Source organism: Oncorhynchus clarkii, chromosome 2 (assembly GCF_045791955.1).
Source record: "Oncorhynchus clarkii lewisi isolate Uvic-CL-2024 chromosome 2, UVic_Ocla_1.0, whole genome shotgun sequence".
NCBI classification, from domain to species: Eukaryota; Metazoa; Chordata; class Actinopteri; order Salmoniformes; family Salmonidae; genus Oncorhynchus; species Oncorhynchus clarkii.
In genome coordinates, this window is record NC_092148.1 from 32,420,069 (window position 1) to 32,438,066 (window position 17,998).

Consider the following 17,998-nt stretch of genomic DNA (forward strand, 5'->3'; position numbering starts at 1 on the left):
CTGTAAATTAGGTTACTACAACGCTGTTGATCCATCCTCGTTTTTTTTTACCATCACAGCCATTGAACTCTGTAGCTGTTTTGAAATCACCAACGGCCTCATAGTGACGTCCCTGAGCATTTTATTTCCTGTCCTGCAGCTCAGTTCAGGAGGAAGACTGCATCTTTGATGTGCCTAAGTAGTTTAATACATCATCCACAGCGTAATTATTAACTGGACCATGCTTAAAGATATATTTCATGTCTGATTTGTTATTGTTACCCATCTACCAATCACTGCTCTTCTTTATGAGGCTTTCGAAAAGCCCTCTGGTCCTTTTAGCTGAATATGTGCTTGAAATTCAATACTTGACTGAGGGAACTTATAGATGTTGTATGTATGGGGGACAGAGGAAGGGTTAGTCATTCAAAAATCATGTCAACCCCTATTATTTCACACAGAGTCAGTCCATATAACTTAATATGTGATTTGTTACATTTTACTTACTTTTCATCATATCCAATTACGATCTTGTCTCATCGCTGCAACTCCCCAACGGGTTCGGGAGAGGCGAAGGTCAAGTCATGCGTCCTCCGAAACATGACCCACCAAACCGGGCTCCTTAACACCCGGCTGCTTAACCCAGAAGAATGTGTCGGACATTGTTGAATGTTCAACTGACGACTGCAAGCGCCCGGACCAGTACAAGGAGTCGCTAGAGCGCGATGAGCCAAGTAAAGCCCCCCCTCAGCCAAACCCTCCCCTAACCCGGACAACGCTGGGCCAATTGTGCGCTGCCCTATGGGACTCCCGGCCACTGCCGGTTGTGAAACAGGCTGGGATCGAACCCGGGTCTGCAGTGCACCATTCGGGAGTAGCCCCAAATGTTACTTCGAAACTAATTTAGGATTGCCAAACGAAGGGGATAAACACTTATGTGACAACTATAGTTTAGTTAAACATTTTCTATTAATTTGTACAAATGTGTAGAATTTCCTTTTCCCTTTGACATTATGGAGTATTTTGTGTAGATCAATGGCAAAAAATTACAATTAAATATAATTCAATCCCATGTTGTTAAAGTTCAAGGGGGTACAGACTTTCTATAGGCATTGTATGTGTGAAAGCATTTTTGAAAACAGGTGGAGGTATTGCTTTCCATTCGACATCTTGTCTCTTCTATGTTCTGCTGTGCGTTTTCCAGCACTATCAACGTTTTGTCATTTTTCCAAGGCTTAATGCCTAGCCTATCCCTAGCCCACAATATGTCATAGGCATCGTCTGCATGTGGCTCCATCTATCAGACAGAGAAAGAAAATATCAAGAAGAGTGTAGATACACAACTTTATTTGTGTCACGTTCTGACCTCTATTTCCGTTGTTTTGTATTTATTTAGTATGGTCAGGGCGTGAGTTGGGTGGGCAGTCTATGTTTGTTTTTCTATGTTTTGGGGCATTTCTATGTTTTCGGCCTAGTATGGTTCTCAATCAGAGGCAGGTGTCATTAGTTGTCTCTGATTGAGAATCATACTTAGGTAGCCTGGGTTGCACTGTTTGTTTGTGGGTGATTGTCTATGTTATTGGCTTGAGTCAGCACAGGTCTCATTTTGTAGCTTCACGGTCGAATTTGGTTTATTGTTTTTGTTACTCTTTTGTACAGTGTTCAGTCTTTCTTTATTAAAGATTTTACCATGGATACTTACCACGCCGCATATTGGTCCTCTGATCCTTCTCGCCTCTCCTCTTCAGACGAAGAGGAGGACGGCCGTGACAATTTGTGTATCTGTATGATTATTACAAGATCATTTGGGTTAAGTCTTTCATGGTGTTCAATCATGGAAACGGGTCAGCTAGGTCTACAGTACCAGTAAATATAGTAGGCCTAGTCATAGAAGTTATTCTTATGTTGTTGCCACTGTTGTTGCAGAAGTTCTGCAGAGTCCTGTGCAAGGAGAGCATACCAAGTGTTACATTCGAGTTTGAAGTAAGGCAGGTGCAACCATCAGCCCCAACTGCAGCAAAAACGGAAGAGTCAGAGGTGCTTGCCCCCGATTGCCTACAGAGAAGATAGAGGGAAGAGAGAGAGCAAGAGAAGGAACTGAATTTCGACACTCTTAGAAAAGGGGCTACCTAGAACCATAAAAGCTTCCTCTGCTGTCCCTGTATGATAACCCTTTTTTGGCTCTATGTAGATCAGATGTAGAACCCAACTTACCCAACTAACCATCGTATAACCTTTTAAGAACCCTTTGGTGATAAGTTACTACCTAGAACCAAAAAGGGTTCTCTCGGACAGCCGAATAACCCTTTATGGGTCGTTCTTGAATTGCGGTGGCATTTACATCCACGAAAAACACTTCAAAATTACAAAGAGTTACCCATCATACATGAACTGTTTATCAGTCATAAAACATACTGCAAGTGCTTTATACTGCAAAACGTTATGTTTAGGCATTGTTTAAAGTACTTAGGCCAAGCAAATTGGCTTGTATCAGTAGTGACCCAGTACAACTGTAGTGACATGTTTTAGGGGTATTTAAAGCTATCAATCTATGTATTATTTTTGAATTCTATAAAGTAAACAAAAGTATTAAACATCTTGTATAGCTCAAAAACAAAACAGGCTATTAAAATAACTATTATTTTTACAAATATAATATGTGTCCCTAAGTTTTATCCTATTGGTGTAACAACCTTGAAAATCACTCATTACAAAGATATACAAGGACCTTCCATTCCCTCCAGTTGCAAACCATTGCACTGGGAAGGTCTATATTAAAAACAATTATTAGTTAATCACACCCTTTTAGTGTCTCATACATTTGAGGATTCCATTGATCATTTGGTGTGTCTAAAGAGTGTAATTTGTGTTACACCTTTTAAAGGTAGGGGAAATACAAAATTATGAAACAAAAACAGTTTAGTAAATTATTTTTAAAAGGGTTAATGGCCTTAGATTCGAGCACCTGTGTCCTCCATTTAAGAAAATCCTCAATGACCAAAATGTTGTCATTGGAGTTACCGTCATTGGTGTAACTACTCCTGCTGGTGACACAATGTTATATTAATAGTAAAACATTATTAAAAGGCATTAAGCTACCATATTAGTTCACTTAGAATGGGAAGATGTACCCAATACATTTAAAAAAATAATAATAATTGAGAAAAATGAAGTACATTTTTTCCAAAAGGCCAAGCCCAAATGCCACTGCATTTCAAGAACAACCCTTATTGTAGGTAGGCCTATAGACACATTAGCTCAATCAATTTGTAAAAAAACAAACAAGGGAATACCCTGTCTGGCATTTTGGTTCCATTCACCTGAAAGACAAAGGAAATAGAACCATTTTAGACATTTCACAACAATTTAGGCTGTTGCTTAAACGTTAACACAATACCTGGAAACGAATCATCACAGGTAAGTGCTATTCATGATATGTATACAACTTCTGACCTCTACATTGCTGAACTCTACAATTAATATGGCTAATCTCTACTTAATACTTTACTAATATTGATATTTTGGTTCTTACATTGACTGTGGTTGAAGGATGCCTCACCTTGGCCTCTGTGAACACAGACAGCACCAGCAGGATGAAGACAGCACAGACCAGAGCTTCGTTAATGTTGAAGAGGGTTGAGTCTCTGAACAGCAAAAGTTTATATGTGTTTATTTCAGCTAGAAGAGGATGGGTCTGAAAGGGGTGTGTGCACCATGACTGCATGGGCACAAGTACAGAGATCTGTTTTACAGTCATGAGCAGTGTAAATGAACTTTAATAGGGCCTACAAATACTTGTTTTGATATTTGGCACTAGTGGGTATTTTTGTATTCTTCATTTTTTTCCATATATGCCAATAGCCTATTTAATGTCTTGTATTGTTTTGTTTTGTATAGCATGCAATGGTATGTGTTCTGATGTAGGGCTAGGTGTGTGACAACTTTTGAAACAAAAGTAGACAAGTGTTTGGGTACATCATTCCATTTATATCAATGTTTGTCGATGGATGATCACAATGTCATACTTTGAATAACAATGTATCACTTTGGCTGGTTCTTCACCGTGTGAAGGAGGGTGTATTTAATTCTGGAACCAGCAACGAGCCAATGAAATGTCACGATCCACGTTACCAATGGCAACGAACTCCAAACAATCATCTATATGTAAAAGAAGAGCGAGCATAATATTCCAACCTACAGAATCTAGAGTCATTCACTTGTAAGTCATTCATAAATTCCTAGCATGACAAATAAACGTTGATTTCGTTTATTAAGCCTATTAACTGAACCAAGTGTACACTTTCAGGACTTTTATTTTGCGTTTTTAGCTGCTATGTGCTTGCTTGTCAACCATGTCAATGTCAGCCAGGTGCTCATAAACATTGTTTTTTGTTTTTTTAACTTGCATTGTTGAATCACAAAATTACCTCTACACTAGTCTGCTAGCCATTTGTGAATCCTATCGACCCCAAGTGTTTTATGAACGTAAGGAGATGAGCTCACCACTTTCAATGTTGAGGAAAAACCGACGTGTGCCTCTTCCCGGGCCCATGAACCAGCAAGGGTATGTTCAAGAGAAACCAAAGTGGATCTTTTCCTAGACAATAAGTATTGAAATTAGATGGATTTTCATGTTCATTTGCATTACTGATGATTGCTAATTTTTCTCAAATAGGAGAAGAGTGCCTTTCAAGGAGAATCCATTTTCAGGTATGGGATTCAGGTCTTTCAAAGACGATATTTTTCTTGAGCAGATGGCCAGGAGGCAGAACATAATTACAAATAATTTGTAGACTGCAAATTGACCACAAGAAGATATAATATTTTACTAAATCATAATAATTTCAAACCTTGCTTAGGTTGGGTTGGTATATGATCACATACTGTATCTCTCTATTGTGCATGGGAATGCTTTGGAACAGATTTCCAAAATTAAAATAACTTGGAGCTGATTTGCTGGTGTTTTTACAGTCTTTTACGGCTAACAATAAAACATTTAAAAATAAATATCATTTTAGTATCCTTTTTTGCTCATAAAACTTGAATGGTCAAATAAAATCACCCACGCAGGCCGTCAGTTGGGGAACCCTGCTATAGTCTAACTATGAGATATCCAATTATTTGAAACATATACTGCCTCTGAATACAGCTCTTTAAAAACCTGGGGTCATTCTGGTTGTGTTCTTGTCTTTTCTTTCCTTTAGAATATGAAGCTACTCTGCTGAATGATGTATCTGCTTTGAATCACCCTGCGCCTCAGGCTCAAGCCACTGATAGTGCCTGTCCTTCCAAATCAAAAGCCAAACAAAGGAAAAGCAACAGTTGTTGTATGTTTGTTTGATGTCCTTACAACTCGCCCTGTGCTGAAATATTCACAACCACAACCAATCACATTTCGACAACATTAGAAATCTCATGCATGGTTGTTAGATCAGTATGTGGTGTGCACTGACCACAAAATAATGTGTCTGATTTTCCTAATACAGCACTGTGGTCACAAATGTGGGTTTCCAAAAAGCCCGTTTGGGTTTCTGATAATGCACAGTAACATTGAAACAGAGTGTTCTCAGAATCAGTAAAAAATGTATGCGTCATTGTACCTTAAGACACTTTGGGGAAAAGAACGTCTGCCGAGTGTCACACAGTAGCCTTTATTATACAGGTATTACGCTTCCTGATCTAGTGAACTCTGACTGAACCCTACAGATGCACCCCCTAGTGATTTTGAGCTGATGTCCTCTATGATACAAAGGCTGACCCTGCTGGAGACCAAGGTGAAGACCCAAGCCCTGGACATTGACCACAAGGTGAGCCAAGTACCACACACGTTCAGACAAAGAAATTACATTGTACATTACATTTGAGGTATTTAGCACACACTTATCCAGAGCGACTTCCAGTGCAATCAATGGAAAAAAAACGGTAACAGAGCTTCTGTGAACACCTCCAGCGAGACAGCGTTTTGGTTAGATCTGAAATTGACCTCAACCACATCAACCTCTGTGATCCTCCGCAACAACCAATCAGAAGCATGCATTTTAAAGGAAAGCTCAACCACCGAATGCTGGTGAAGTTGCACGTACAGGATGCCTGTCACACAAGTATCATACATACATACACAAGTATCGGTATGGTATGTATGAACAGTAGCTAAATGGTGCTACTAAAGGTTTTCTAAACAAAAACAAAAACAAGAAATCTGCCAAATGTGTGAATGTTGCATCAGTATTCTGTGTTGGACCTTTGTTCGTTGTAGTTTTCATGACAATAGACTTATACTATAGTTATACTTATACTATAAGTGTGTGCTATAAGAGACTTCTCATATTTTGATTGGCAAGATACTTATTATAGTTTGTATGATGAGGTAATAAGAGACCTCCTCAAGCAGCAGCATATTTTCCAAAGTTGATACTGGCCCAAAGCTCTAACCACTAGGATACCTGCCGCCACTCTAACAGTGGCAGCCACCCCTGTAACAGTGTAGCTAACTACTGCAATTACCCATTCAATGTTTCACCAAAATAATATACAGCGTACAGTGCATTCGGAAAGTATTCAGAGCCCTTGACCTTTTCCACATTTTGTTACTTTACAGCCTTATTCTAAAATTGATTAAATTATTGTTTTTTCTCATCACTCTACATAATGACAAAGCAAAAACAGTTTTTTTTAGAAATGTTTGCATAACTATCCAAACACTTTGCTATGAGTTGAGGTCAGGTGCATCCTGTTTCCATTGATCATCCTTGAGATGTTTCTACAACTTGAGTGGAGTCCACCTGTGGTAAATTCAATTGATTGCACATTACTTGGAAACGTCTCACAGTTTACAGTGTATGTCAGAGCAAAAACCAAGTCATGAGGTCAAATGAATTGTCTGTAGAGCACTGAGACAGGATTGTGTCGAGGCACAGATCTGAGGAAGGGTACCAAGAAATGTCTGCAGCAATGAAGGTCCCCAAGAACACAGTGGCCTCCGTCATTCTTAAATGGAAGAAGTTTGGAACCACCAGGACTCTTCCTAGAGCTGGCCACCCGGCCAAACTGAGCAATCTGGTGAGAAGGGCGTTGGTCAGGGAGGTGACCAAGAACCCGATGAGCACTCTGACAGAGCTCCAGAGTTCCTCCGTGGAGATGGAAGAACCTTCCAGAAGGACAACTATCTCTGCAACACTCCACCAATCAGGCCTTTATAGTAAAATGGCCAGACGGAAGCCACTCCTCAGTCAAAGGCACATGACAGCTGTTTGAAGTTTGCCAAAAGGCACCTAAAGGACTCTCAGACCATGAGAAACAAGGTTCTCTGGTCTGATGAATCCAAGATGGAACTCTTTGGCCTGAATTCCAAGCGTCACGTATGGAGGAAACCTGGCACCATCCCTACGGTGAAGCATGATGGTGGCAGCATCATGCATTGGGCGCTCAGGACTGTGAGGGCTCAGGACATCTGACTGGGTCAATGGTTCACCTTCTAACAGGACAAAAACCCTAAGCACACAGCCAAGACATCGCAGGAGTGGCTTCGGGACAAGTCTCTGAATGTCCTTGAGTGGCCCAGCCAGAGCCCAAACTTGAACCCAATCGAACATCTCTGGAGAAACCTGAAAATAGCTGTGCAGCAACCTTCCCCATCCAACCTGACAGAGCTTGAGAGGATCTACAGAGAAGAATGGGAGAAACTCTCCAAAAACAGGTGTGCCAAGTTTGTAGCGTCATACGCAAGAAGACTCAAGGCTGCAATCGCTGCCAAATGTGCTTCAACAAAGTACTGAGTAAAGGGTCTGAATACTTATGTAAATGTGATATTTCAGTTACATGTTTTTAATACATTTGCTACAATTTTGCTTTGTCTTTATGGGGTATTGTGTGTAGATTGAGGCGAGAAAAGGCAATTTAATACATTTTATAATAAGGCTGTAACGTAACAAAATGTGGAAAAAGTCATGTGGTCTGAATACTTTCCGAATGCACTGTATATATTTTTCAACCCAGTACATTTATATGACTTTTCAGACTTAGATATAATACTTTTTTACAAGGCAGTTTTGATGTAGTGAACTACTTTTTCAAAGTAGCTTCAGTTAAACAAACTATATTTCTCTTAAGGGTAGCTTTACTGTAGCTCAACTTCTTCCAGTGTGAAGTAATTGGTAGCTTGGTAAACTATATTTTCAGAGTAGCTTCCCCAACTCTGAAAACGGATACTAAAAACAGTAGTAGTCTATACACATCCGGCTAGTATTCTATTCATGAATACATGCCCAAATATTGATATATGTACAGACCAAGCTCTTGACTTGACAACATATCAATGTTTAATTTGTTATTTTCTATTTGAAGGAGAAAATAATTACATCTCTGGAGGAGAAAATTAAGCTTCTTCAGAAGTCAAAAGGTAGTTATTTCAGCCTACCATATATATCATACAGTTCTGGAACCACAGAGTTCCAGTCACAACACATGTAGGCCTAGTATGCATGTATTTATAGGAATACAGCCCCATGTAGGCCTAGTATGCATGTATTTATAGGAATACAGCCCCGTGTAGGCCTAGTATGCATGTATTTATAGAAATACAGCCCCATGTAGGCCTAGTATTCATGTATTTATAGAAATACAGCCCCATGTAGGCCTAGTATTCATGTATTTATAAGAATACAGCCCCATGTAGGCCTAGTATTCATGTATTTATAAGAATACAGCCCCATGTAGGCCTAGTATTCATGTATTTATAGGAATACATGTAGGCCTAGTATTCATGTATTTATAGAAATACAGCCCCATGTAGGCCTAGTATTCATGTATTTATAGAAATACAGCCCCATGTAGGCCTAGTATTCATGTATTTATAGAAATACAGCCCCATGTAGGCCTAGTATTCATGTATTTATAGAAATACAGCCCCATGTAGGCCTAGTATTCATGTATTTATAGGAATACAGCCCCATGTAGGCCTAGTATTCATGTATTTATAGAAATACAGCCCCATGTAGGCCTAGTATTCATGTATTTATAGGAATACAGCCCAATGTAGGCCTAGTATTCATGTATTTATAGAAATACAGCCCCATGTAGGCCTAGTATGCATGTATTTATAGGAATACAGCCCCATGTAGGCCTAGTATGCATGTATTTATAGTAATACAGCCCAATGTAGGCCTAGTATTCATGTATTTATAGAAATACAGCCCCATGTAGGCCTAGTATTCATGTATTTATAGAAATACAGCCCCATGTAGGCCTAGTATTCATGTATTTATAGGAATACAGCCCCATGTAGGCCTAGTATTCATGTATTTATAGGAATACAGCCCCATGTAGGCCTAGTATTCATGTATTTATAGAAATACAGCCCCATGTAGGCCTAGTATTCATGTATTTATAGAAATACAGCCCCATGTAGGCCTAGTATTCATGTATTTATAGAAATACAGCCCCATGTAGGCCTAGTATTCATGTATTTATAGAAATACAGCCCCATGTAGGCCTAGTATTCATGTATTTATAGGAATACAGCCCCATGTAGGCCTAGTATTCATGTATTTATAGAAATACAGCCCCATGTAGGCCTAGTATTCATGTATTTATAGAAATACAGCCCCATGTAGGCCTAGTATTCATGTATTTATAGAAATACAGCCCCATGTAGGCCTAGTATTCATGTATTTATAGAAATACAGCCCCATGTAGGCCTATACACTGTTCTCTACTTCCGTCACTGCCCTCATCTCTGTTAAGTGAAAAGAAAAGATATTAAGAGTATGGAACAAGTTATGTTTGGTTAACCAAAACCATTCTGTTTCTGTGATTTTTAGAGAAAAACAGTGATAGGAGCAGAGAGGATGATCTCATAAAAACATGCCACAAGCTTCAGGGCCAGGTATCGGAGATGGAGGTAAGATCATCATCGCCATGGTAATACAACGGAGCAATGTTTTTTTTTGGTCCTCAGCGAACAGTTTGTTACATTGCACAGACGTAGATGGACCACCCAGTATTGAAAGCCATAGAAGCACTAACCTGTGTCTGTGTGATTTACAATATATCTTAATAAGTCAGTGCATGTCCAATTTAGACTTGAACTTTTCTACATACAGTATAACAGAGAAGTTGAGTTGTGGTGGTTGAGTCATCTCTAAGTCTGTTCTAAATAGTTTAGTTCACCTCTTTAACTGATGTCACTGCAAACTTTTCTTTAAACTCACAGTGGGTTTTTCCCCACTCAGCGGTTTCTGAACGACTACGGCATGATCTGGGTGGGGAGCGGAGAGGAGCGTGACACAGCCAGTCAACAGGAAGTAGAGGAAGCTGAGCAGACCCAGAGCTCCGAGAAAGGGGTGTGGCAACCAGGTAAAGGAACCAGGGAGTTATTAAGTGCTGAGCCTTATGCTGCAGATAGAAATCTAATTAACACAGCTGCTAAGATTCCCTGTTCTATCTGACAGGCAATCATATTCTTTCTACGTGATACATTTCTATCTGAACATGCTGTAACAGTACACCCTCCTTAACAGGCAGCTAAGTAAAACCTAATCGAATCACATCTTCAAACGGTAACTTCCAACAGTACAAAGGAGCTGCCATTGTTTCAATGCGCCAGTTAAAGTTTCACGAGCTGTGCTCATGTGATGCCTGGATGATTTTCAAACAGAAAATCTTAATTATGCATTCACTTATTATGGTGGTCTGTCTTTTGCAGAGACCTCTGTGGCCAGGAGGAACTTCCAGATAAACTTTGACCTGGTGCTCCAGAACATCCAGCAGTTGAACATCCTGGCTGGGGAGGGAGAGTCCTACGTCAGGGTCACGTCCAGAGGGGCACAGCTGGCCCAGCAGCAGCTCATTCCACTACGGCTCTACAGCAATGGCATCTTCATGTTCAATGGGCCCTTCCGCTCTTACCAGGAAGCCAGCACACAGGTACAGATAGAGACTATATAGGGAATACTCGCTATACTCCGACTGGCTAGTCAGTACATAATCTCATCACCCAGAACCAAATCAGCTACTGTTAAGGTTATTACGAGAGAGTACAACACACACCAGGTAATGAAACAGACTAGATATTTGAACCAGGCATGCTTTTTGATACATTTTCACAGAAGATTCTTTGATTTCAATGTTTCGACTCTCTCTCAGATTGTAGCAGACAGAATAAGTACAGAAAGCTCAGTTCGTATATCAGTCCAATGTGTCTGACACCCTGCCGCTCATGACTTTGCAGCAGTGCATGCAAGACCTGATGGACGGATACTTCCCTTCTGAGCTACAGGACAGGTTTGCAGACGGGGTGCCCTTTCAGGTGTGTGTGTGTGCTTTGTGTGCATGCGTAAATTTCAAATGTGCTTACGGTAGGAAAACGGACTACATGGACAATGTATTTCCTGTTTGTTTTGTGGTGAGTAGTGGGACGTCCTCTTTCGGTGTACACAGGTTCACGACAGACGAGAGGAGGAGTTCCAAGAGAGGCGACCGTGGGCGGAGTTCCCTGGGAAGGGGCAGGCTGTGGTTGGATGCACAGAGGGGGAGAAATCAACAGACAGCTTAGAACACGCCTACTGTACCGTCTCCCAGATACCCGGTCGGTCCCCTCTGTATCGCTTCAATTTGTTCCCAAAACAAATGATACACTTTACACTCTAGTTGAACCAACTGCAGGGGTGGAATCTCAATTGTATTTTTTGGGATTCCTCGAGTCCTCTCTCCTCGCCTCCTCCTGAACATGCATGAGATGGGGAGAAAGCGTGGATCTTCTTTGGGGAGGCGAGGAGAGGACACAAGGAATCAATTAAATAATTTAATTTAATATTTGAAGTTGGTTTAACTATATGTATATCACTTGAGATTCACCCCAAGCCTCTTTTGCTCTGACTTGAACATTGACTTACCCACAGGCAGAAAACTGACAATGGACCAATTCCTGAACAGGCTGCCCAAGGTGGTGGTGAAGGCTGGTAGGGTGATTGACATCAGGGACTCCGTGAAAGCCAGTCTACAGGTGAGACTGAGATCTGTTGCATGTTTCAGCATATACCTGTAGATGATGGACACGCGTATACTATATGCTAGTAAATGCCTGTGTCTTGTGTTTAGGGCTCTTCTGATGCTTCAAACAGCCATGCTGTGACCCTCATAGACACACCAGAGCTACAGGCTATGAAAGCGAGGTATGCAGGTGTCTAGAAGTATTCACAATACCTTCACTTCCACCACTAGGGGGCCTTGCGGGACCTTGTGACAGAGGAGACCCTGGAAGAGGGACACACATTTACTAATGTGGATTATGAACCTGTTCTCTCTACTCTAACTCAGGTTGGAGTTGCATGAGACTGATCCCCATAACTCGGTCCGTGATGTCACCACACTGAGGGTGAAGTCAGAGGATGGCGAGCACACCTACATCATGAAGATGCATTTCTCAGAGACCATAGGTCATCTGCGCCAGTATCTGGACAAGCACAGGTGGGTTGGGAGCCACAAAATGCTGTGCAGAGTATTTTGCCCAGGAAGTCCATCAGGTTCACAGTACTTCATCTCAGTCACAGTGACTTTTGGGTCATGTTAATCTCGGACGCCCAGAACTAAAATCTTGCATTCCGCAAAAAATGGAAGAGGCAAATGGAAGGGGGAAAAAGTAAGGAACTTGTATGTCGACCCTGCATTAAATAAAAAAAGTATACCCGTTTAATTTAAGGACCCAAAAATTGACAGCTGTGCCATACAGATTGCAAAATAATTGGGAAGAGATTTTTCGATGTACCAATTCCATGGCACATGGTTTATGAACTGATACACAAAATAACACCAGATTCAAAACTTACAAGTTTTTCAATTTAAATTATACAAAATTCTTGCAACAATAGAATGTTATGTACAGTGCCTTCGGAAAGTATTCAGACCCCTTGACTTTTTCCACATGGAATAATAAATAAAAAATCCTCTGCAATCTACACACCATAATGACAAAGCGAAAATAGGTTTTTGAAAATGTATTAAAAATAAAAAACATATCTTATTTACGTAAGTATTCACAGACTCTTTGCTATAAGAATCGAAATTGAGTTGAGGTGCATCCTGTTTCCATTGATCACCCTTGAGATGTTTCTAGAACTTGATTGGACATGATTGGGAAAGGCACACACCTGTCTACACTACCGGTCAAAAGTTTTAGAACACCTCCTCATTCCAGTGTTTTCTTAATTTTTTAAAACTAATTTCTATATTGTAGAATAATAATGAATACATTGAAACTATGAAATAACACACATGGAATCATGTAGTAACCAAAAAAAAGTGTTAAACAAATCAAAATATTTTTATATATTGGAGATTCTTCCAAGTAGCCACCCTTTGCAATGATGACAGCTTTGCTAATTTTCCAACCATCTTGAAGGAATTCCCACATATGCTGAGCACTTGTTGACTGCTTTTCCTTCACTCTGCAGTCCGACTCATCCCAAACCATCTCATTTTGGTTGAGGTCGGGTGATTGTGGAGGCCAGGTCATTTGATGCAGCACTCCATCGCTCTCCTTCTTGGTAAAATAATCCTTTCACAGCCTGGAGGTGTGTTGGGTCATCGTCCTGTTGAAAAACAGATGATAGACCCAAACCAGATGGGATGGCATATCACTGCAGAATGCTGTGGTAGCCATGCTGGTTAAGTGTGCCTTGAATTATAAATAAATCACAGACAGTGTCACCAGTAAAGCACCCCCAGACCGTAACACCTCCTCCTCCATGCGATACGGTGGGAAATACACATGCAGAGATCATCCGTTCACCCACACAGCATCTCACAAAGACACGGTGGTTGGAACCAAAAATCTCCAATTTGGGGTCCAGGCCAAAGGACAGATTTCCACCGGTCTAATGTCAAGCAAGTCTCTTCTTCTTATTGGTGTCCTTTAGAAGTGGTTTCTTTGCAGTAATTTGACCATGAAGGCCTGATTCACACAGTCTCCTCTGAACAGTTGATGTTGAGATGTGTCTGTTACTTGAACTCTGTGATGCATTCATTTAGGCTGCAATTTCTGATGCTGGTAAGTCTAATGAACTTATGCTCTGGAGCAGAGGTAACTCTGGGTCGTCCTTTCCTGTGGCGGTCCTCATGACAGCCAGTTTCATCATAGCGCTTGATGGTTTTTGCGACTGCACTTGAAGAAACGTTCAAATTTCTTGAAATGTTCTCTTTTGACTGATTGTCATGTCTTAAAGGAATGATGGAATGTCATTTATCTTTGCTTATTTGAGCTGTTCTTGCCATAATATGGACTTGGTCTTTTACCAAATAGGGCTATCTTTTGTATCCCACCCCTATCTTGTCACAACACAACTGATTGGCTCAAACGCATTAAGAAGGAAAGAAATTCCTCAAATAAACTTTTAACAAAGCACACCTGCTAACTGAAATGCATTCCAGGTGGCTACCTCATGAAGCTGTTTGAGAGAATGCCAAGAGTGTGCAAAGCTGTCATCATGGCAAAGGGTGGCAATTTGAAGAATTGGCTATTTGAAGAATATATTTTGATTTGTTTAACACTATTTTGGTTACTACATGATCCATGTGTTATTTCATAGTTTTGATGTCACTATTATTCTACAATGTAGAAAATAGTAAAAATAAAGAAGAACCCTTGAAATGAGTATGTGTCCAAACTGTTACTGTATGGCAAATAGAAATCAAAACTGGATGGTCTTCAGAGATAATGAGAGGGGTTGAGGGGAGCTGAAGGATGGTACTAAAAACAAACAATAACTAAAGGAAAATATACTGTGTCTGTAAAATGTATATAGTATGTACAGTGCCTTCGGAATGTATTCATACCCCTTGAGTTTTCCCACATTTTGTTAGGTTACAGTCTTATTCTAAAACGGATTGTTTTTGTTGTCCCTCATCAATCTGTACAAAATACCCCATAATGAAAAAGCAAAAACAGGATAAAAAAACCCAGTTGAATTTAAAAAATAAATACAATTAGATTATCACATTTACATAAGTATTCAGTCCCTTAGTACTTTGTTGAAGCATCTTTGGCAGCGATTACAGCCTTGAGTCTTCTTGGGTATGACGCTACAAACTTGGCACATCTGTATTTGGGGAGTTTCTCCCATTCTTCTCTGCAGATCCTCTCAAGCTCTGTCAGGTTGAATGGGGACCGTTGCTGCACAGCTATTTTTAGGTCTTAAGAGATGTTCGATCGTGTTCAAGTCCGGGCTCTGGCAGGACCACTCAAGGACATTCAGAGACTTGTCCCGAAGCCACTCCTGTGTTGTATTGGCTGTGGGCTTAGGGTCGTTGTCCTGTTGGAAGGTGAACCTTCGCCCCAGTCTGAGGTCCTGAGGTCTCTGGAGCAGGTTTTCGTCAAGGATATCTCTGTACTTTGCACCATACATCTTTGCCTCGATCCTGACTATTCTCCCAGTCCCTGCCGCTGATAAACATCCCCACAGCATGATGCTGCCACCACCATGCTTCACCGTAGAGATGGTGCCATGTATCCTCGAAGTGATGCTTGGCATTCAGGCCAAAGAGTTGAATCTTGGTTTCATCAGACCAGAGAATCTTGTTTCTCATAGTCTGAGAGTCTTTAGGTGCCTTTTACAAACTCCAAGTGTGCTGTCATGTGCCTTTTACTGAGGAATGGCTTCAGTCTGGCCACTCTACCATAAAGGCCTGATTGGTGGAGTGCTGCAGAGATGGTTTTCCTTCTGGAAGGTTCTCCCATCTCCACAGAGGAATTCTTGAGCTCTGTCAGACTGACCATTGGGTTCTAAGTCACCTCCCTGACCAACGCCCTTCTCTCCGATTGCTCAGCTCGGCCTGGGCGGCAGGCTCTAGGGAGAGTCTTGGTGGTTCCAAACTTGTTACATTTAAGAATGATGGAGGCCTCTGTGTTCTTGGGGACCTTCAATGCTGCAGAAATGTTTTGGTACCCTTCCCCAGATCTGTGCCTCGACACAATCCGGTCTCGGAGCTCTACGGACAATTCCTTAGACCTCATGGCTTGGTTTTTGCTGAAATGCACTGTCAACTGTGGGACCTTATATAGACAGGTGTGTGCCTTTACAAACCATGTCCAACCAAATTAATTTACCACAGGTGGACTCCAAACAAGTTGGAGAAACATCAAGGATGATCAATGGAAACAGGATGCACCGGAGCTCAATTTCGAGTCTCATAAAGAACTTTCTTCTGAAACTCGTCAGTCTATTTTTTTTCTGAATACTTATTTCCGTAAGTATTCATAACAAGAATAGACTGACGAGTTTCAGAAGAAAGTTATTTGTTTCTGGCCATTTTGAGCCTGTAATCGAACCCACAAATGCTGATACAGGAGTGATGGTTGCTGATAATGGGCCTCCATATGCCTATATAGATATTCCATTAAAACAAATCAGCCGTTTCCAGCTACAAAAGTAATTTACAACATTCATGTCTACACTGTTTTTCTGATCAAGATGATGTTATTTTAAATGGACCAAAAAACGTGATTTCTTTCAAAAACAAGGACATTTCTAAGTGACCCCAAACTTTAACGGTAGTATATATATATATATATGTATAAATAAAAAAATAACACATACAGTACCAGTCAAAAGTTGACACCTACTCATTCAAGGGTTTTTCTTTATTTTTACTATTTTCTACATTGTAGAATAATAGTGAAGACATCAAAACTATGAAATAACACACATGGAAAAATGTAGTAACCAAAAAAAAGTATTAAACAAATGTAAATATATTTTAGGTTCTTCAAAGTAGCCACACTGCCTTGACAGATTTGCACTCTTGTCATTCTCAAAACCATGAGGTTGTCACCTGGAATGCATTTAAATTAACAGGTGTGCCTTGTTGAAAGTTAATTTGTGGAATTTCTTTCCTTCATAATGTATTTGAGCCAATCAATTGTGTTGTGACAAGGTAGGGGGAGTATACATAAAAGTCTGATTTATTTAAAATTCAAGGCACACTTAACCATCATGGCTACCACAGCATTCTGCAAGAATACACCATCCCATCTGGTTCGGGCTTAGTGGACTTGTTTTTCAACAGGACAATGGCCCAACACGCCTTCAGGCTGTGTTAAGGATATTTGACCAAGGAGAGTGATGCATCAGATGACCTGGTCTCCACAATCACCCGTCCATGTGTTATTTCATAGTTTAGATGAATTCACTATTATTCTACAATGTAAAAAATAAAGAAAAACCCTTGAATGAGGTGGTGTCAACTTTTGATTGGTACTGTATTTCTTTAAAAACAATATGGGGAAATGCAGACAATTACATTGTGGCTTTTATCAATCTATTTGCAATATTAAAGCTGATCCACCCCCTACATAAAAATAAATAAATAAATAAATAAATACATCAAATATATATATATACACACACACACACACACACACACACACACACACACACACACACAATTGTGTCAGATGCTTGATTAAATTCTTGGGGAGATGTGCTTGAAAAATGTACTAACGAGGCTAGCGAAGTATCCACTCCTCTAAATGGGAATCGCGATTTGTCCAAATGATCAGTGACGAAGAATCTGCATGGCAGAACAAAGTCGCATCCCAGTCTGTTTGACATGTTATGAAAGCCCTGTCCTGTCCTATTCCATCACTATCAACTCTCTCTCCCTCACAATTTCAGATGGACAGATGCCACAGCGTATGATATCATCAGTGCGTTCCCACAGCGCTGCTACAGTGAGGACTCTCAGACACTCCTCTCCTGTGGGCTCACTCCCAATGCTGCTCTGCTGCTTAGGACTAGGCCAGGCCCTCGTCAATGACAGAGCAACAAATCACCCTGTCACTCTCCTCATGGTTATAAAATACTGTATTTACTTTCATAAACATGTATATTCAGATCGGATAGGGATGTGACACTAAGGGGTGCCAACACTTACAGAACAATCCTTTTCAGGATCATCATGACATGGGAAAATCCTAATTTCCATAGGGACACATGCATAATTATTGATGTAGATAATTCAACTTGAA

General features: G+C 40.5%; 1 protein-coding gene across 1 annotated transcript; it reads left to right on the forward strand.

Annotated features, from left to right (window-relative positions):
* Positions 1 to 4,295: 4,295 nt before the first annotated feature.
* LOC139377254 (UBX domain protein 11) lies at positions 4,296 to 17,787 on the forward strand. Its single transcript, XM_071120263.1, has 14 exons — positions 4,296 to 4,543; positions 4,655 to 4,689; positions 5,184 to 5,306; positions 5,686 to 5,786; positions 8,323 to 8,377; positions 9,798 to 9,877; positions 10,209 to 10,332; positions 10,682 to 10,902; positions 11,207 to 11,284; positions 11,416 to 11,563; positions 11,877 to 11,980; positions 12,076 to 12,149; positions 12,295 to 12,444; positions 17,646 to 17,787. The coding sequence occupies exons 1-14, from the start codon at positions 4,473 to 4,475 to the stop codon at positions 17,785 to 17,787; spliced, it is 1,506 nt and encodes a 501-aa protein (XP_070976364.1). The 5' UTR covers positions 4,296 to 4,472.
* Positions 17,788 to 17,998: the final 211 nt, after the last annotated feature.